The sequence below is a fragment of the Aquila chrysaetos genome, chromosome 2, assembly GCF_900496995.4.
Source record: "Aquila chrysaetos chrysaetos chromosome 2, bAquChr1.4, whole genome shotgun sequence".
NCBI classification, from domain to species: Eukaryota; Metazoa; Chordata; class Aves; order Accipitriformes; family Accipitridae; genus Aquila; species Aquila chrysaetos.
The window spans coordinates 14,203,713-14,225,491 of NC_044005.1; the positions used below are offsets into that span (position 1 = coordinate 14,203,713).

The 21,779-nt window shown below is 41.5% G+C and overlaps 1 protein-coding gene across 9 annotated transcripts in view; it reads left to right on the top strand.

Annotated features, from left to right (window-relative positions):
* Positions 1–21,779, top strand: part of BEGAIN (brain enriched guanylate kinase associated) — a 164,159-nt gene that overhangs the window by 70,982 nt on the left and 71,398 nt on the right. For 3 of the 9 annotated variants that reach the window (XM_030004602.1, XM_030004554.1, XM_030004574.1), the window contains 2 exons: positions 15,616–15,705; positions 16,326–16,331. The exons of 3 other annotated variants lie outside the window; for them this stretch is intronic. In XM_030004602.1, coding sequence (XP_029860462.1) covers positions 15,616–15,705; positions 16,326–16,331 — 96 coding nt within the window. Of the gene's footprint in view, positions 1–15,100; positions 15,152–15,615; positions 15,706–16,325; positions 16,332–21,779 lie in introns of all 9 variants that reach the window. 3 more of the 9 variants (XM_030004565.1, XM_030004582.1, XM_041120821.1) reach the window with 2 other exon arrangements.

Below are 21,779 nucleotides of genomic sequence, written 5' to 3' on the forward strand. Positions count from 1 at the left end.
TAGGCTCACTTGACCTCTGCATCCCTAAAAGATTTGGCTATATGGGCCACATGATACTCTTTCAACTCCTCCAGGACTGGCCCAGAGCCTCAGTATACATTAGGGAGGTATTACAATGCTATCCTTTGGCTGAGATGGGAATTTGATTCTAATTGTTTATGGCCAATAAAGCTTGCACAAGTAGGAACCAGATTTCCATGTGTCTCAGCCCCACTATCATACTGGAAATTCTGCCTCCCTGGCTTCCTGTACATGTTTTTGTTTTGTTTGAGGGGATCAGCTACCAGATCAGACCTTCTGGCTTCCATGTTTGTACTGTAACAACACTGTTACAAACCTCAGGCCCAATTAGCCAGCGGTTACACTCGGCAGTCAAATCCAAAGGAATGTCAATTATTTGCACAGCCTAGTTAGCATTAGTGTACTGCACCTAAAGTCACGCTTGCTCCTCTGGTATCTCAGCCAAATCATATTCCCGGCATAAAATACAGGCACTGCATTGCCTCAAGAAGAGATCCCTGGGTCCAGAGGGGACTTTCAGACCACCTCAGTAAGGAGCCCCGAGTCCTTAAACAGCTGAATAAAGAAATACCATACAGTCAAGGAAACAAGAGCTACAGAGCCAATTTTTTTTTTTTTTTGGTGCTCAAATCACCAAACGTGTGGGATATATACTGTCACCACTGGGTTCTTAAAAAAAGAGATCACAGCTGCTGGGCTCTGTGCTAACTCTGTACTGCCCGTCCCTACGTGTGAGGTGCATGGGTCAGGCTCCTCCACGGTCCTGTACCTCTTGCCTTGCAGAGGAATCACAGCAGTGCTGCGGAGCCCAGCCGCTCAGCCCCAGGCAACTCAGTGTCTGTCCAACCTGCCAGGGCACTCCAGAATCCCAAATGTAGGTGTCTGTGAGACTGGTTAGAGAGAATAACCTTTCTGTATTCATGTCTTGAAAACAGGATCTGGACTTCAGCCAAGTACTACTTCAGAGCCTGTCTCACCTTTAATCCTCAATGCCCTTCCTTTGAAAGGTGTATTTCATGTCATTGAATTCTCACCATTATACATTCTGCATTTATATCTCTCTAGTTTTAAAAGTATCCATTAGTTTGCTGTTATCATAGTTAGACATTGTCTATACTGAATAAAGCAGTCTCGTGCCTGTGACTCACTGATGTACATCTGGATGAAGACTGTTTTCTGCAACACAGCCAGTTCTGGCAAAAGAAAGTATGAAGAAGCACATGACAGGAGTTAGCCAAGCAGTAATAAGACTCACCTGAACATATGCATTTTTTAATTGCTAAATGAGAGACGTTCCACAACAGCTAATATTTTTTTAAGGAGATAATTCATTCCATTCATAATAGATTTAATTGTGCTCTGATTGCTCACACCTGGCAATTTTGTTTTGCAGCACTTTTTTTTCCCCCCAAAGCACTTTCAAAGCATAGAATGGGCCTTGCGCCAGGTGTAGTATATGATTCAAGCCCTGAAACAAATGAAATGGGATTTGCAGAGCCAACTCTAGACATAGACAAAGTATGCAGTTGCTGGGGCAGCTGCCTGCTTTGCCTCTGCCAGAGACCTGCCACTGCTACGGCCAAAGGAAAGGATGCTGTGAGTAAGCCAAAAACTCTTGCTTATCCCTCTTGAAGAAGCAGCAGTCATGGCTCCTTGCTCCTGCACAAGCAGGAACACCATGCCCGCTGCTTCATCCCAGCGCTGCCCTATCCCCTGGCAGCGCTCATCCACGGGGTGGTGAAATTCTGTGTTTTCTTTACCTCTGAGCCTGCTCTGGTTCCTGCATTATTGTGGATTCAACCTTTTCATTGATACTTGTCTGGTTTAAAATGGTATTTAGGGTAATGAAATAATTTTCAAATCTTCCCATTAGCTAATCTGAAATTTAACCCCAAACAAGTCTGAGTATTGGGATGTTTTTAATAAATCTCAAGGACTGCCATCCCACAGATATTGTTCTTTCTAGCCTTTTTCTTGATTTCTCAAAAGACCCTCCACTCAAGTGATCCCACAAGAATCCTCCTCTCATTTTCTATTTACTACATTGCTCGAAGTCCCATCCTGCAATAAAGATTCATTATACTGCAAGCTGTTCTCCCAAAATCCTAAGAGATTTCCTCTCCCTCAATGAACTCATACTTTAAATGGATGAGGAGGGAAAAGGGTAGGAGAGCAAGTCAAGTGACAGAGAAGTGAGCTGATTTTCTGTACATTGGGAGCCATATTGTTTATCTGACATACCCAAGAGTCCAATGTAACAGTGCCTGGCATAGATAAGTGTCTTCAAAATGAATGTAGTATACCCTAAGACAACAGAAAATCTGTTCTTTATAATGGAAGACACATAAAACCAGAAAGAATCAATTTCAAATAGCCCTACAGAGTGCAAGATGGACTGAGAGAACCTGTATGGATATACAAGAGATAAACTCCGTGCCAACCAGCTCAGGCAATTCCACTGAATTATTTCATCAGAGTTACAGTCAGTGATGAATAACTTCTTCACTAAGAGCAGAATTTAGGAAAAATAATCTAAATCTATGGTGACAGGCAGGAGAGGAGGACTCAACTGGGTTTCTGAGCAGACAGAAAAAGAAAAACAATTTCTGACCTGAAATCTAGTCTCTTTTTTAAATTAATTTCTTCTTCTAACCTACCAAACTATAACATGAAAATAGCTCAGTTTATACTCTAGGGCAGTTGTTTACACACATATTTACCAATTCTCCACTGAACAGATTTCTGAAGCAGATCAGTGCTTAATTTTCTCAGCGAAAGGAACGTAGAAATCTATCCACAGTGAAAGCACCCATGCTCTTCAGGGGTACAAGATAAGGGTTATATAGACAAACCAAAACCAAATCTGAAGAGATGTAAAATACTCATAATTTCTGTTGATTTTAAGCCGCCTGGAAGCATCTGCTGGGAATGTTGCTCTAGATATCACCTCTGTAATCATAGTATTCTTAATTGAAAATACAACTGCTCTGTTGCAGTGTATTTGTATTATAAACACGTGAAAGTGTTGGATTGATAAATGCATTGCTAGCAGAGATCAAATGACAAATTCATTAGCTGCATCAATTTCTGGAAGGTAAAACTGGCTTTCTCAATGAGATTTCTTCAATTTCTCACTCCCATCATTGGCAGTACTGAGCTGGTGCCTGGTTCTGTTCTCCCACAAGTAGCAATTTACTTGAATGTCACTGAACACTGAAGGGAGTAAGATTTGGAAGCGCTGAAATCCACTGTTAGAATAAATCTATGGACAATAGCCTTTTTGTGAAAAAGCAATTCAGAAGAAAAAGGCATTTAGGAACCTGGACATTTTGGAACAGTTATCTGCAGTTACAGGCAACCAGATACTCCATCTTCTAAGTGGTTTTCTATCTGTTACTCTTATTGGAAGGCTGTTCCAGAATCATGTTGTTCCATCATTAGAAGTCTTCTAATTTCCAGAAGAAAATGTAATCATGATCAGTTCTGTTCACTTTTTTCTTAAGCCATTCCTTTTCTTTAGAGGAAATAATCCCCCCCCCCCCCCCCCCCCACCCCGTTATGTTTAAAATGGCAGCCACATCCCCACTCAGTCTTTCTTTTCTTGGACTGATCTAGACCAGCTTTGCTTTTGAGTTTGTTTTCTAAGATGCCTCTTAAGTCTCAGAAAAAGCCTTTTCTGTGCATCTTTTCAGGACTGAATCCCTCTCTTGAAAATGGGTGACTGGGATTCTGGATAGTGTTCCCAGAAAGACATCACTGCCCTTTCCACGGCACACCAGCACTTCCCTCTCTTGCTGAAACACCTCACACAGTAGTTTACTGGAGCTGCTTAGAAAACAGATCTTTAGCCTATGTATTCAGTGAGTAAATGAAAGTTATCGAGCTATCAGATATAATACAGGACATCTCTTTGGGGTGAAAGGAGTACATTTCAGTCTTAAGTGTTAGCTTTATTATACTTACCATGTAAAACATGAGCCATTTTAAAGGGATGTCTTGTAATGATTAGTTCTTTCAGATTCTCTGGAGGCACCAGGCATGGATTGCTGGAACCGTGCAAGCACAGACCAGTCTTTGCACAAAAGAGCTGCTATTCTCAGTAAAGTTAATCCTACTCTATATTCAGTATGATTTTATTCACACATTCACATGCCCATTTAAAAATGTCATAGCAGATTTTGGAAAAGGTATGAAATATAAATACAAGCACAGTTGATGTCTGCAGTAAATACATCCATATATTTTAAAAAGTCCTTTTACGTAGTCCATTCCTAGATGACAAACTGAGTCAGTGATTATCCAAAGCTCCCAAACTTAGAGGCTCCAAGGAAGACTGTGCAAAAAAATGGGAAAAATGGAGAATTACACTGGCAATAAAGGATTTAGAAGGTAGCTTTTATAGTATTACTAATTTATGCACCTGATACCTTAAGCATCCTAATATTCCATATTAGGAAACCAAAACATCTTTCCAAATTTGTCTCATTAAGATTGATAAAAATTCACTTCTAGACACAGAAGTCTTCTTGGCTGGATACATACTGCCAGCTACCATATAATGTTCATGCTGAAACAAAGCTTTGTTATGTGCACTCAGAGGGGGCAGCTGGAGCTTTGTAAAGATTGCCTGAAGTCAAACCATAAAAAAGGGCAAAAAAATGGATCTGCTGCCGGGACACTGGAGCAAAGCATTTATGATAGAGAAAAAGTAGGGGGGAAATGATTCACGACGGCCTAATTACATTAGAAACAGCACTTATTCAGCTAGTTGAAGAAAAGAACCCAAGGGAAATGGAGGAAAGGACAGCCCTTAGGTCAGTCTGATATTTGTTTTCTCGCATGTGGAAAACCATTCGCATGAAAACTGAGTCTTGCCATTATACAAAAACTCATCATCAAAATAAATGCCTAAGATAAGCTGTTGGATGTTATCACTGACAGCGTTGGAGAGCCATTACTAGTGCTGAAAGTTCATGAGACATATAAAACATATAAGCAAGTATAGTTCCAATGGGAAATGCCTACAGACAACAGGTATATTTTGGCATTTATGGCTATTGCTTCCCACAGGAAATAACAAAATGCATTTAAGCAGTATACACACTATTAGCTGTCATTGAATTATATTGCAAAGATGATTTATAACCCTGAAAACAGTGACTGGTTTTATTCTATAGAAACAGTTTATAAGCTACAAGACAGTAAAGCTAGCTAATGCTTTTCACAATATGCAGATGATCAGCTTCCCAAGTAGGAGACTCAAAATGAAATATTATTAACAATTTGTGATTATTTCCATGCAGATACTGAATGACTAATTCCTATCATATTTTTCTGTAGTTGCAGGAGGGAGTGTTTCTGCACCTGTTTCTCTTCCCCCAAATCTAATCATCAGTAAAATTGTATTCAGCCAGCTGTTAAATTTCAGATCAGTTAGTATATTTCATGCATTTAAAGACTGACAAAATATGAAGTCATATACCCACAATAAAATGCCACAGTGATACCGAGAGAAGAGATCGCCAAGCTTGCAAAGCTTCTCAGAGTCTTGGATTTTGTTGTAATACCTAACTAGATTGAAGCCAATGGTGGATATTCATATGTAAACTAGAGCACCCAGTTAATGTAATAAAGCTAGCAAAAGTTTGGAAAAATGTGGTCTGTTTCCACAAATTCTTTTGAGAGCTTAAACCAGTTGTTATTTATTAGAAATTTATGTAAAACTGATTAGCTTATGTTGTCTCCTGTGCCATTATTCACAAAGGGTATGGTGGCTTAGGATTTTGAGAACAGAAAGTTCATCAATTCATTTAGTCATAAATCCTTATGTTTTGTTGATACACCTGTATTGAACCAATTGCCTTGTGTCTGAATGAAATGTAATTTGTGTTTTGGCTACACAAGTATTTGAAGGCATCAACAAATAAAATCAAACATTGCAAGTAGCTCCAATCCTACCACAACTGCTCTGTCAACATGCCTAATACAGTGATAATTATTCATTCACTTATTTATATTCTGAGCATGGAAGTTTAACTCTGAAGAGTTTATATACTATTTACCACATACATTTTCTGAAAATAGTGGATTTAAAGTATATACATACATATATGTGTGTGTGCATATACATACACATTTACTCCACAAAAGGCTGCCCACATGGTTTGATAAATATAGACAGATAAACAGCTAGGTAAGGTAGATATGATGACCCGGTAGCATTACTGGTCGCTGAGGTCACCCAAAATTTTCCACTGACAGACTGCTTAATGTTTTGCAAAATTTTAACTATATCAACTGGAATATTGCATGCCATATTTTTATGTTAAAATGCCTTAGACATTTCTGAAAATATAACTAAGGAAAAAAATGTGGGTTTACTCATAACAAAAAAATAGCCAATGATTTTTTTTTTTTTGTTAAGAAGCCCTCAACCTGCCTGCTTTGGAGCTGGGACCTAACATACTCCAAGGAGCCTTCCAGAGCGTCAAGAATTTGTGCTATAACAAGCATAGGCTTGCCAAGCTGGTAAAGAGGGCTTTGAATTAAAGTTGCTGGTGGAGGGGAACCTCAATCCATCCCACTCCTACCAGTTTGATGCTAGTGCAGCAATAGATGCCCAGAGCCTGGAGAGGGATCACGGGTCAGCAGGAGAGCACCTGAAGAGCAACACAAAGGAATTCTAGCCACTCCAACCAGTAAGTCAGCTTCATAGGGAGCCCAACTTAAATGCCTCTATGCAAATGCACGCAGCATGGGGAATAAACAAGAGGAGTTAGAGACATGCACATGCCTGTAGGGCTATAATCGTATTGGCATGGTGGGATGGCTCCTATGACTGGAGCATTGGAGTGGAAGGACACAGGCTCTTTAGGAAGGACAGGCAGGGGAGATGAGGAGGGGCTGGCGCCCTCTATGTCAATGACCAGCTGGAGTGCATGGAGCTCTGCCTGGGGATGGATGAGGAGCTGACCAAGAGCCTATGGGTGAGGATTAAAGGGAGGGCAAGGACAGGTGACATTATAGTGGGGTCTGCTACAGGTCACCTGACCAGGAAGATGGATCAGACGAGGCCCTCTATAGACAGATAGGAGCAGCCTCACCTTCACAAGCCCTGGTCATCCTCACGGGGGACTTCAACCACCCCGGTATCTGTTGGAGGGACAACACAGCAGGGTATAAGCAATCCAGGAGGTTCCTGGAATCCATTGATGATAACTTACTTCTCCAAGTGATGGAGGAGCCAAGGAGGAGAGGTGCTATGCTGGACCTTGTTCTCACCAGCAAGGAGGGGCTGGTGGGGAACGTGAAGCTCAAGGGCAGCCTTGGGTGCAGTGACCATGAAATGGTGGAGTTCAAGATCCTTAGGGCAGTGAGGAGGGCGCACAGCAAGCTCGCTAACCTGGACTTCAGGAGAGCAGACTTTGACCTTTTCAGGGATTTGCTTGGTAGAGTACCATGGGATACAGCCCTGGAGGGAAGAGAGAACCAGAAAAGCCAGTTAATATTCAAGGATAAACTCCTCCAAGCTCAGGAGCAATGCATCCCAACAAACTCAGACACAAAAAGGAAGCCTACAGAGGGTGGAAGCAAAGCCAGGTATCCTGGGAGGAATATAAAGAGAAATTGTCCAAGCAGCCAGGGATCACTTAGGAAAGCTAAAGCTGTGATAGAATTAAATCTGGCCAGGGATGTCAAGGACAATAAGAAAAGCTACTATAAGTACGTCAGTGATAAAAGGAAGACTAGGGAAAATATGGGCCCTCTCTGGAAGGAAATGGGAGACCTGGTTACCCAGGATATGGAGAAGGCTGAGGTACTCTATGACTTTTTTGCCTTAGTCTTCACCAACAAGTGCTCCAGCCACACTGCCCAAGTCACAGAAGGCAAAGGCAGGGACTGAGAGAATGAAGAACTGCCCACCATAGGAAATCAGGTTAGAGACCATCTAAGGAACCTGAAGGTGCACAAGTCCATGGCACCTGATGAGATGTATCTGTGGGACCTGATGAGTTGCATCTGCGGGTCCTGAGGGAACTAGCAGTTAAAGTGGCTAAGCCACTATCCATCATATTTGAGAAGTCATGGCAGTCCAGTGAAGTTCCCACTAACTGGAAAAGGGGAAACATAACCCCCATTTTTAAAAAGGGAGAAAAAGGAAGGCCATGGAAACTGCAGGCCAGTCAGTCTCACCTCTGTGCCCGGCAAGATCATGGAACAGATCCTCCCGGAAACTATGCTAAGGCACATGGAAAATAAGGAGGTAATTAGTGACAGCCAACATGGCTTCACTAAGGGCAAATCGTGCCTGACAAATCTGGTGGCCTTCTACGATGGGGTTACAGCATTGATGGATAAGAGAAGAGCAATGGACATCATTTGACACTGTGCCGCACCACAGCTTTTTCTCTAAATTGGAGAGACATGGATTTGATGGATGGATCACTTGGTGGATAAGGAATTGGCTGGATGGTCACACTCAAAGAGTTGCAGTCAATGGCTTGATGTCCCAGTGGAGAGCAGTGGCAAGTGGCGTTCCTCAGGGGTCGGTATTGGGACAGCCGCTGTTTAACATCTTTGTCAGCGACATGAACAGTGGGATCGAGCAAACCCTCAGCAAGTTTGCCAACAACACCAAGCTGTGTGGTGCGGTCGACACATTGGAGGGAAGGGATGCCATCCAGAGGGACCTTGACAGGCTTGAGAGGTGGGCCTGTGCAAACCTCATGAATTGAACAAGGCCAAGTGCAAGGTCCTGCACAAGGGTCGGGGCAATCCCAAGTACAAATACAGGCTGGGTGATGAATGGATTGAGAGCAGCCCTGCGGTGAATGACTTGGGGGTGCTGGTTGACGAGAAGCTCAACATGACCCAGCAGTGTGCACTTGCAGCCCAGAAAGCCAACCATATCCTGGGCTGCATCAAAAGAAGCATGGCCAGCAGGTCGAGGGAGGTGATTCTCCCCCTCTACTCTGCTCTGGTGAGACCCCACCTGGAGTACTATGTGTAGCTCTGGGACCCCCAACCTGTAAAGGACATGGACCTGTTGGAGCGAGTCCAGAGGAGGGCTACAAAGACCATCAGATGGCTGGAGCACCTCTCCTGTGAAGACAGGCTGACAGAGTTGCGGTTGTTCAGCCTGGAGAAGAGAAGGCTCCAGGGAGACCTTACGGCAGCCTTCCAGTACCTGAAGGGGGCTTACAAGAAAGCTGGAGAGGGACTTTTTACAAGGGCATGTAATGATAGAACAAGGGGTAATGGCTTTAAACTGAAAGAGGGTAGATTTAGGTTAGATATTAGGAAAAAACCCTTTGCTGTGAGGGTAGTGAGGCACTGGAACAGGTTTCCCAGAGAAGCTGTGGATGCCCCATCCCTGGAAGTGTCCAAGGCCAGGTTGGATGGGGCTTTGAGCAAGCTGCTCTAGTGGAAGGTGTCCCTGCCCATGGTAGGGGGTGTTGGAACTAGACAACCTTTAAAGGGGTGTTCCAACCCAAACCACTCTATGATTCTAATAAACATTCAAAGTTGCACACTTCAAAAGCATCTGAAAAAAAAGGATCATAACTGTTTAACAGAGACATATTAGTTTGGCAACTAAATCTCACATAGGTTCAATCTCAGTTAAAGTTCTTGATCCCAGAGTTTCAGGACTGATCAACACTTCCTTCCTAATTCTTGCAGGCAGATGAAGCTTGCTGTACTGGAAGCTTGCTTGTGCCTGGAAGTGTCACCAAAAGGTGACATGGAAGTACTGGAAGCTTGCTTGTGCCTGGAAGTGTCACCAAAAGGTGACATGGAAGTGGTCTTTCACCTTCAGCATTGCAGCAGCTGATGCACCAAGAGGAGCCAGTGGCCAAACCAGAAACATATTAGATGGGAATTGGACAGATGGGCAAAGCTGGAGATGAAGAGAAGCCATGGCAGGAGCTTGTTAGAAGAGTAGGGCAAAAAAAGACAAGAAATGGGATGAGGAAGAAGGATGGATTTTTGTGCCTCATCAGAAAGATACTGAGAGGTGCCCAAGCCAGCAGGCCTTTTGCCAGTGCAACACACTCTCCTAAAATGTGTTAAACTGAGATCACAGAGCAACATCTCTGTATTTCTATACTATCAGAAAATGGGTATTAACTTCACTGATAATGGGTGTCCTCATTTTCCCCCCTTTTCTGCTCAATGGACATTCCCAGCCTTCTTATATTCCCAGGTACTCTGTTAGCATTTGTGTCTGCACTGTGAAGCTACAGGTCCAGTCCCCACAGATTACCCTAATCTGGGGGGGATGCATGGTTCCATAGGACCCTGTTTTTCAATTAGGGAATTATATATAAAATATTCATTAAGATATATTGCTGCAGTCCCTGCAGCAGTTTTACATTATTTAATCCTGTGGTCATACATAGTTCTGGGTAAATCCAGGAATAGAACTGCCACCACCTCACAGAAAATGGATTGTTTGACATTTTTATTAGCTCCAGCCTTTGTTCCATGGAGATGACAGCCAGTTACCTACATTGGCATGACTGGTAGGAAAGTAGGTAGCAAGCACAGCTGACAGCATCTTGCAAGTCTGTGATGTTAAATCAGCATCACTGCCACGTGCCTCTTCAGTGAGGACAGGATGTGGAGGTAGAGTCGTGACAGTATGTTCCACGGCATCCCTGCGGTTCTTCCAGCTTGCTCTGTCAATGTTTCATGTGGGGTTATTAGTGTTTATAAAAGCGTGCCCTTAAAATAGCTGCATGGTGTTAATAGAGGCAAAAATAGCAGTTCTTGTGCTTAACTTCTTCATACTGGGGTAAAATAGGGCTAAATTGGGCAAGTACAGAAACCATAATAGCACAACCCAGTTTAAGGGTGACTTTCAGATCCCCTTCAGGTCTTAAAGAGCACTGAGTTTAAGGTAAAATCAAACCAGGACACATTCTTTCCTGCTCTACAGAAAATACTTCTTTCTTTAACAGGTGCAAGATTTGGGGTGGCTTGTGCTTAGAGACTGCTAAAGTCTATTCACTAAGAAGTCCTCCACTCACAACTGGAGGAACCATGAAATTCTCCAACTTCTGAAAAAGATATTATTTCCCAAAAATCATTCAGATTTGCATTGGCATTTGTAAAATAACCATGTGTATCCTACTGTGGTGGGTTGACCCTGGCTGGATGCCAGGTGCCCACCAAAGCCCCTCTATCATTCCCCTCCTCAGCTGGGCAGCGGAGAGAAAATATAACAAAAAGCTCATGGGTTGAGATAAGGACAGGGAGAGATCACTCAATCAATTACCGTCACGAGCAAAACAGACTCAACTTGGGGAAATTATTTAATTTATTACCAATCAAATCAGAGTAGGGTAATGAGAAATAAAACCAAAACTTAAAACACTTTCCTCCCACCCCTCCCTCCTTCCCAGGCACAACTTTACTCCTGATTTTCTCTGCCTCCTCCCCCCAAGCAGTGCAGGGGGACAGGGAATGGGGGTTGTGGTCAGTTCATCACACGTTGTCTCTGCTGCTCCTTCCTCCTCGGGGGAGGACTCCTCACACTCTTCCCCTGCTTCAGTGTGGGGTCCCTCCCACAGGAGACAGTCCTCCATGAGCTTCTCCAACATGGGTCCTTCCCACAGGCTGCAGTTCCTCATGAACTGCTCCAGCGGAGATCCCTTCCGTGGGCTGCAGTTCTTCAGGCACAGACTACTCCAGCGTGGGTCCCCCGTGGGGTCACAAGTGCTGCCAGAAAACCTGCTCCACCATGGGCTCCTCTCTCCATGGGGCCACAGGTCCTGCCAGGAGCCCGCTCCAGTGTGGGCTTCCCATGGGGTCACAGTCTTCTTTGGACATCTCCCTGCTCCAGCGTGGGGTCCTCCCCAGGCTGCAGGTGGATATCTGCTCCACCGTGGACCTCCCTGGGCTGCAGGGGGACAGCCTGCCTCACCATGGTCTTCCCCACGGGCTGCAGGGGAATCTCTGCTCCGGCGCCTGGAGCACCTCCTCCCCCTCCTTCTTCACTGACCTGGGGGTCTGCAGGGTTGTTTCTCTCACATGTTCTCACTCCTCTCTCCGGCTGCTGTTTCTGTTGCACAAGGTTTTTTTCCCATCTTAAATCTGTTCTCCCAGAGGCACTACCACCGTCACTGATGGGCTCAGCCTTGGCCAGCGGCGGGTCCGCCTTGGAGCCGGCTGGCATTGGCTCTGTTGGACACAGGGGAAGCTTCTCACAGAAGCCACCCCTGTGGCCCCCCCCAATACCAAAACCTTGCCATGCAAACCCAATACACCTACCATATAAAGAGCAGTGTTTCTGAGGAGTAGTACATGAACCAGGGATCTTTATACATATCAGATGCTATAAATTTTACTCACCTATGACATATGGAGAGGGGACCATAAGGGGCATTGTGTTTATTTTTTTCATAAGAGTATTTCTTAAACAGACAAAGCAGTCTGTATGAGTCTGCTCCAGGAACAGCGGATCAATCACCATCTGCCACCAAAACTGAGGAACTGTTAGTTGTTCTTCTCTAGACAGTGAAATAAAGTGTTGATCGTGTTTCACTGAGAAATTCAGCTTTTTTTTTTGTTCAAATTGGCTATAGGTCTGTAAGTATCCTCTGTGATTATTGTCAGATAAGCCACAGACAATATATGAAGTAACATGCTGCATATTCCAGGATAAGACAAGGAAACACAGACTATTACAACAGTATGCCCAAATTCGAACCTCACTTGACACTGGAGTCGGTCTCAGTCACATCATAAGGGAAGGTCTGTAGAAAGAAGAGGAAAATGAGTTACTTTATCATGCTACAGCATAATAAAAAGTCATTTTAAAATCTGATAATCTGAAATACTTTATCACCAGGTTTTTGGGACTGACATTTTTCCGGTAGTGAAAACCGGTAGTGTACTATTTGTATATGGTGACTATACAAGAGTCTTTTTAAATAGGCTTGTTTATTATTTCCAATACTTACAAGTTTCTTACAACTGTTGTTTCAGAAAGGAAACAAAACAGTAGCAGGACTGGCAGCTTTTTCCATTTTGTTTCCTTTATAATTTACAGTTGCTTTAGACAAAAATGTATGTGTGTTTTGCTGATTTCTGATTTGCCAATGATAAAACAATATCCCATGTAAATTGCAGAAGCTGACAAATTAATTTTTGTGTTTGTATATCAGGCAAATAAATAAAACTTGCAGTTACTAATTATTTTTCAACCTTGTACATGAGAATGTGATTAGACTGACTACAACTGACACTGATTATCTGAGACAGGATGTTATTAAATCCTTTTGGGAAGCTTTTGAAAGACCCACCACATTTAGAGCAGAGAGCTTTTCTCTGCATTAGCTCATTTATGGAGCAATTACATGGGACTTACTACTGAAATATGTCAGGAAAAACACTGAGCAAACAGCTAAAGTAGAATTCATACCCCTCCCCTCTCTGTCAAAACATCTCACAACCTCACAGCCTTAAAATTATCTATAGCAAAGCTATTTGCTATATATCAGTAAAAGGTATGAGATAGGTTAGATTAAGACTACATGGAACAAAGCTGGTAATGGATCTGAAGACAGCAGAGATTTCTCCTTGCTCAAATGGCTTCTGTGCCCAAAAGCCCTAATTTAATTAATCTGTGGGCTTGAAAAGCCCAATATTTTCGTTTCATCCATCTCAGAATTTGCAAGTTTTGTTATTTCATTAGAAAACTACTATGGAGGGTTTCTCAGTGAACTGTGAAGTATGTAAAATGCACTGGTTTGAAAAATCTCCACTGGTTCTGGAAAAACCTGTGGCTGAATTCACTGATTTTTTTCAAAATTAAGATTTCAAAGACATGATTTTTAGGAGCAGTTTACAATTTTGTACCTAAAAATATGCAGATACAAAACAGAGAGCCAGGTAGAGACCATTTTCAAATTGTATTCCTGTATTCCTACAATGGACTGTTTTGCTGACACCCATAGTTAAGAATGAAAATACATAGTGAAGTACTGCAGAACTGGTATGTATTAAATAAGTACACACCTATTGATTATGAGGTTTGCAGCTTGAGAAAATCAGAAAAGCTGAGAGAGATGCATAATCCAAAGTAATACTGACAGTTCACTGAAGAACCGACAATACCGAGGTATTACAGATTGCAGAGATTTATTCTCACTTCCACTTTGATTTTAAAGTGAATAATGCTGTAAATCCATGTGATGACAACACCTAAACCTCAGGCCATCTCATTTTTTCTGTCATCCCTGAGTGTCTTCACATACTTAATCCAAGTCTGGTACAGAAAAAGTTAAAAGATACTTAAATATTCCTTCCTTGTTCAATTAACAACTCAGTGGTACAACTAGAGTAACGTGCTGGAATTCACTTAGGGCTTTTCCTCAGAGTGCCTTAAAGAGCATCATCTTGCTGCCGGTAGTTCTTGACATGAAGCCAATCCCAGGGTGGACTTACAGCAGTAGCAGGAGACTCAGCAGAGTTCTCCTTTCCCGTAAACACTGAGATTCTCTGCTGCTCTCCGTAGCACAGTTATTGCTCCTGAAATGTGTCCTGTATATAAAGATGTGTTCACAGTCCAGAAGGTCCCTACTTTGCAGTACCCACTGGTAATTGACAGTGCATACTGGAAGGTAGGATTTTCTGCATATGTAGTAATCACTGACCACAGGGAAAGCTTATGCAAAAATTCTGGTTCATAAATATGAATAAGCTTGAGTGAGGAAAAACCGATCTTTTATTGAGTTTATCCTTCAAGGCATGTTATGTTGCATTTCTGATATTGCAAAGGAACACAGCAATACTGTATGAGGTATTCTGCGTGGCCAAATACTGTAGTCCTTACTCAGATTTTACTCAGGAAAAAACACCTTTGACTTGAGTGAGAATTTGCTTGACTAAGGACTGAACAGAGTGTTTTGAATCTTACCAGCATTGCTTGATGCTAATGTTGGGCAACAGTTCTCATTGCTAATTTGCCTGCCTCGTTGGCCTTCTCCTGGGCTCTGGATCTGCTTTTGCTGTGTGTTATTCATAGCTTATATTGCTAGCTCACATTGGTTCTCTTTGTGCTTTTCATTTCCAGCAAATATTTTGCAGCTATTGTTCTGCTGCTGGTAGATGTGCATGGAACCTGGTATGTGGAACTTGAACCTCAGCCCAGATTTAATTAACACTGTTAAACATGTTCTCACTATGGTGCTCAGAAGGAATTTTGCTGACCCTCTTTCAATGAAGCATAAATTTGTTTTATCTGATGTTTTTACAATGCAAAAATACAAGGGCTTGATTCACAAATCTGAACACCAAATGCTTCTCCAGTAAAATAGATGGAGTAGCACCCATTTACAGCCATCATAAGGTCAATTATAAATGCTTATTCTGACCTACAATAGTCATACAAGAAAATCACTAAATGTGTGTGCTGTAACATCACCTTGTTTTATAGTTTTAATACTTCTTTAAAGTAAGATATCCTAAATAATAATTAGTACCAAATTATGCCATAGCCTTCTAATATGCAGCAAATCTAGCTAGGTTATCACTCGTATGTCTTATGAGCCATACCTAGCCACGGTTTATCCTCTATTCATGCTGCAGGGTACGAAATTCCTGGGTGCCAACCTGCCTATGGCAACCTAGAATTCTCCAGGGCAGGCTCGCAAAATCTTCACCTACTCTCTGGGACAGGTAACTAATAAGTGCTGTTTTGTGAAGTTATGCTTTCTTTCTAACTTTCTGATGTCCATAAAAATGTTTCATTTCTTCACGTCAGTCTGTAGTCTCTCATTGTTCAGTTGCGCTGTTTTCTGAACTAGGGGAATAACAGCGGATCTCTTTATTATAGTAGTCTAGATGCTTGCCTCAGCCAAGCCTGTAATAATTGTTAGTAACATGTATAAAAACTGAAAGTTGTTTAAGAAGCTGCAAAATCCACAGCTGCCTACTACCAGTTAATACTTTTTTATGATGGAGTAGTTCTTATAATACAGATGCATTGCATGTCATTGTTGATGCCACAGTTATCTGGGCAGTTCACCCACCTTTCTTAATTGCTGGTATGTATATATTCTCTCTCCTTTATCAGGTTTACTTTAATCTTCGGTCTCCTGAAGTAAGGAATTTTTCAATGCTATAGGTACAGAGATGTTGAAAGGATGGAGGAGTTATGACTGATTCTAGTTTACATTCCTATGCAGCACATACTATAAGTTTATGTAATGACTCATTTTTCCATATTTTGCTTAGATTCTCTTCTACTTTTCTCCTGAATATATTCTTTGTTCTTTGTTGCTTAACTTTATTTCAAGTGGCAGGTATGTAGAAGAAATGTCATTCACTGATCCTATAGTTTTCAATGACATATGAAATATTGAAATATATATCAAAGTAAGAAATTAATTAGATAAAAAAATAAAGACAGGCTAAGCTTTAGATTGCCTTCTTGTAGTCTATTGATTTTCTTTGAATAATGTGTGTGAATTTTCATCTTAAGAGTGCTGTAGTGTAGCAAAGACATAAGTGAGATTTTTTTGGTATTTTTTGGCACAGTCTACACTCTGTGGAGTGAAAAAACCAACAATCTTGGAAAAGTGGTTTGAATTCCTGTTTTTCAGTCCCCTGCGGCTCTGCACATGCACTCTACTCCTACCTGGGTTTAGATGAGCTTGATGCAAAAAGAGCCTTGCTCTGCTACTTGTCCTTGTTAAAACCAGGAGATGACCAGTGAAGCAAAATATAATCAGGGCATATAAAACTGTTTTTCAAAATGTTTGACCCTGATTCCAATTTGTTTGAATATTTGGAAGTCTTTTAAAATCGGAACAAATTCACATAGCCACAGTGTCATCACTGAGTTTGATCTTATGTGGTGTTTTTAAATGGATGCCCGTGGGGAAGTTCAGTCTTGGGATGACATTTAGTAGCATTTCTGTAGGGGTCCCTAAAAAAACCCAAATCTCTTTTCTTACCATCACTGACCACTTGTAGTTCTTACTTTCAAAATAAAATAAGTTTACTGTTATGGAGGGCAATACCACAGTTTATCTCCAAGTATGTCAAAGCTTAAAATGCACAAATCTGGGATTTGAGCTCAGGCTATTTAGCCATTTCATAAAAAAAATAAACAGCCATTGAAAGATAATTTTCATTTCCTTCCCTGCTTTTTAAAAAGTTCACAGGGATCTAAATTTTTAGATAGATTTTAGTATTTCCTGAAAGCTTGCTTGTTTCTTTCCTGTTGATTAACTCAAATCTTAATCACACTGTTTCAACATATCTAGACTTTAAAAATTTATCTGGAAACTTGCTTTCCAATTACACTGAAAAACATCAGCTTGCTGAAGGAACTAAAAAAAATCCCAACATTTGTTTGTGAAAATGAAAGATAGTGAGTGTGACAACTGTCAGCACTTACAAAATGAGGATAGATTCTATTTTATCCAGCCTGATGCACCTTCACTTTTAAAAAACTAATGAGAAAGCAACAAAAACTTCCAGAAAAGAGTTAAAAAAACCAAGTCTGAATTCACCCAGAATACTGAAGTAGTTCAGTTATAAGGGAAAAAAAAAAAAAAAAAGTGACCTGTGTTTAGATAATCCACATCTCAGGGCACAAGAGGAATTTTGGGGAAAGTCTGTAGTAAAGAAGCTGCTTCCTCACTCTGCATGGTTCTTTGGGGTGCTACGTCTGCAGGGTAGGTGGAAGCAGAGGGCTCCTGGGTCCCCTCTGAAGAAGCACGTCGTGTATTGCTTTTCACATGAATAGTGCAAGCATCTTTACAGATGAATACCTGCTGCCTGATTTAGTCCCTCCACACTCGCAGAAAGCGTCTTCATTTACTGGCTCTCTCCAAAAATGACAGAAGAGCTAATGCCAAGGTGCTGGAGGAATGCAGTCCTGTTCCCTCTCCTTCTCCATACACCCACAAAAAAGGTGACAAAACAGTCTTACACCAAAAAGCCAGTTCAGCTGAGGGAGCAGGATAAAATAGACTCGACTGAACTAATAAATCATGGCATTAGGTTGGGAGGAAGGTTGTATGAAATGACAGCACAACATGCTGAGCGGTGGGGAACTTGCTAGAGGTGAACTCATTTATACTCTTGCAGAGTAGAAGACTTCTCAGTTAACAAGTCCTAAAATAGTGTGCTGCAGTGTATAAAACAAGGTAGGGCTCGAAATAATTAGCCAAAGATGACAGATGGCAATTCCTTTCTCTTTTTTTCCTTCTCTTCTTTTGCTGTAATACCAAGTTGATCAAAGAGCTGAGGATCATTTGTTATTGTAGAAAAACTAAAAATATCTTGAAATATTCAGGCAAAATAAGTTCATTCAGGTAACAGCCAGTAGCTCTCATTGTTCCTGTTCAATACCTTATACATAAGCCTGTGTGTAGTAATAGTTTTTCTCAGAATCTGAATTGCATGTGCACAGCTGAGAATTTGGGTGTTTCCAGGCTAAGGAGTATTATTTAATCAATTTATTAATTTATTTAATTTAATTGTTTGCTTGTGTTAACAAACCAGTGATCTATTCTACTGCCAGAAAACCTTCCAAAAAGTCCCTAGAGCTCACCTCTATGGCATGTTGCTTTAGTAATGTCATACAGCTGTGTGTGATAGGGGAACTAAATGATAAAGAACAGAGACTGCAGTAGAACTGACTGCACTGATGGCTACTGAAAGGTCAGTGCTGTGTCTCACTCTAAGCAACAGCAGCATTATCTCCTATACTCTTTAGTAATAATATCTGGCAAGCATTGGCTTTTTTTAAAGGCAAGCACCTATAGATTCAAGCTAGAGATACAACAGGAGCTTCTGTCTTGTAGGACTTCTGTCACAAAAGAGGATCAGAATGCAACTGTGACCAGATATAATTAAAAATAAAATTCAGTAATTTACTCAAGGAAGGTAATAAACACTGCTTATAAAAGAAAAAAACAGTGGCATTTGCAGTTCCTTCTCCCCCCAGTCCCAGTCGCAGGAGTAATTCTGTCTGACTGGTCCTGGAGCCATAAGAGTATATTTAATTTTTTCAAGTGCTTAGCATAATGTTTGTGATGGGAAGTGCTAAGCCAGCCCACCAAAATGAGTCCCTTGAGCCAGACAAAGATGAATTTCAAATCAGAGGAAAGATAAAAGGATTGGGAAAGGAAGGAAATAGCTAAGGTGAGACCAGAGATGATAACCTCTGTCCATTAACTTATGTCTGGATGCTTTATACCAAATGAAACAGGAACAAAATTCTTTCCTTACTGCTAAAGCACATTTCTATACTACTCCCCTACCGCACCTCCAACCTCAGTCCTTTAATAGAAAAAGTTAAATTTCAGCTTGCTTCTGGGCAATGGGTTTCACCCATTCTCGTTACATGTCCTTTTACAAATAAACAGCACCGTTCAGGAGGAACCACATTCCTGTTCCAGCACAGCTTGATCCAGATGAATCAGGAAGGTAAACAGACAAAAGCAAAAGTGAGAAAGGTTTAATAACACAATTAAAATATAACTTTATAAGCTTGTGAGCTGATGTGGCAGGCTGCTTTCAGTAATTTCCATAGGGAGTGCTTATCCATGACTACAAACCAAAGCAATCTAGAAGCTGGCTACTCGAAGCTGTAAGGAGAGCTGCTGGAACCGAAGGCAGCTTGCTCAATTGCCTGGAGACCTCTCTTTGGCTTCCAAATCATAAATTGAAGTCTACCTCTAATTTTGCTACCTCAACTTCTCGATACCTCACTGGTTTTGGGTTTTTTTTTTCTCTTCTTTCTCATCACTGCTTAGTATTCTAGATTCCCTAGTGAGATGCAGTAAAGACCGCTAGGACTCTGCCAGACAATAAAAAGCAGGCAACATCTGTTCAACAACTTCAAACCACTTTCTGTGTGAGGCAGCCCCCCCAACAGCCTTTGTTACAGCAAGTATTTGTTGCAGTCAGCCTTTTCTGCTGCTTTCCTTATCCATTCATACCCTGCAACTTTAATTGTAACTCACCATTTCTTCTAGGCAAATGTTTTGTGCAAACATATCAGCCTCTGGAAAGCCAGAAAATAGCAGCTCTTACAGAGATGAACCTTCTTCCAGTGTCATGTCAAGAGCAGAGTCTGGGCAGCAAGTAGTGTGAAGATCCCTTCATCCTTGGGAATGGTCAGGGTCGTTATGTCTCTGCTCTCTTGGACAAACACTGGCTGAAGTTTGCCATGCCAGAATTTAAATCCCTTCTCTCCCAGCTTCACCAGCTCACTCATTTCAGATGTGGTCCAGAGCACTAAGCAACATATGGACAAAGCAGACAGTTTGGAGTAGGGCATGAACATGACCAGAGTCCTCCATTATAATGAGAAAATAAACATACTCTTCCTACCTCTAGAGGACGAGTCAGAAAACCTGTATTCCTCTTTGAATTGCATGCTTTTTTTCTTCTCTTGCAGCTTTATTTTCCACCTGTTCATCCCTTCCTTTTCTAGCAACACAGAGAAAAATCTTGAACAGGGACAGTCTTTATTCAAACTTCTCTAAGATCATTTATTGAACCTAAGGGTTTGCATTTAAGCCACTGACTCTTAAGAGTCTACCTGCCAGAGCTGAAATTAGTCAGCCCCCACAGACTTTAGGGAGAGCCTAACAAAGGCTAGGAGGCAGCTTGGAAGAAGGCAGAGATTGTAACAGCTTCTGCTGCTTCCACTGTTTCACTTTGCTTTAGTCACTTTTGAATTTGGGCACAAGGCTCCTGCTTTTTCACTGTGCACTGCATTCATTTCTCACATACAGCCAACCTGACTACACTCAGGTATTTAACGTCAAAAGTGTCTTGCAAGCAAAAGTGGTCATCTCGTTAATAGGAAACAGAAACATATTTTGAAGACTCCAGACCCAAATCAAGTTAGAAGAAGTATTAAATCAGTCCTCAGGGAGCTGGCTCAGCTTTTCAGTCTCTGTGCAGCCCTGTACCAAGCATAGTGCTGGGCTAGCCAGCCCACGGACTCGTGGTAGATGGTGTACATCCCGGTTTGTAAGTCCACATTCTTCCCTCTCCATGAGCTGCTCTGCACCCTTGATTTCTTAGTGCTCTGCACAATAATGTGCTCCCTAGATGCAGCTCTTTATTCTTGCTGTTCATTTTCATTTTCCCTTTGCAGTTTTCAGCACACTGGGGGAATCATGACTGCCTGCTGAAGAAACTTCATTTAAAATAATCAAAACACCTTTAGTGTCTATTTCTGAAAGCTGTAATTTTATTCATGGTATTTCTATTCAATCCATTCAGAGCCTTAGGTTATGGATAGTACCTTTAAATAAAAGACTATTTGTATGTCTTTATTATAGGCATATTTCAAAAATCTTACCACGTTCCACTGACAATAATGGCATTCACTTAAGACAACTCAGTGTTGACAGCTGGTCCTCTAAGGGTTTTTTGCATGTCAACATGTAAATGAATTTTCATCTCTTAATCACCTCATATTACGGTTAATATTGAATGCTCTTGTTGGATGGTTGTGTCTGTGGGCTTCGGATACTTGTTCTAGAAGTCACCCCTTCTTGCAATGAAAGACTCTCAGGTCAATATAACCAAAACATAATTTAGTTTTATTTTTGAGAGAGATCTCTCTTTTCTACCTCTTATGAATAAACCCAACACAGTTTAGACACATTTACCATATAATATCTCTTGCCTGGTCTGCATTTTTAATTGTGCAAATTATGCAAGAGTCGGGTACTCACATCCTAAGTGAAGAAAAGCTACCTTGCAAAGTCCAGCAA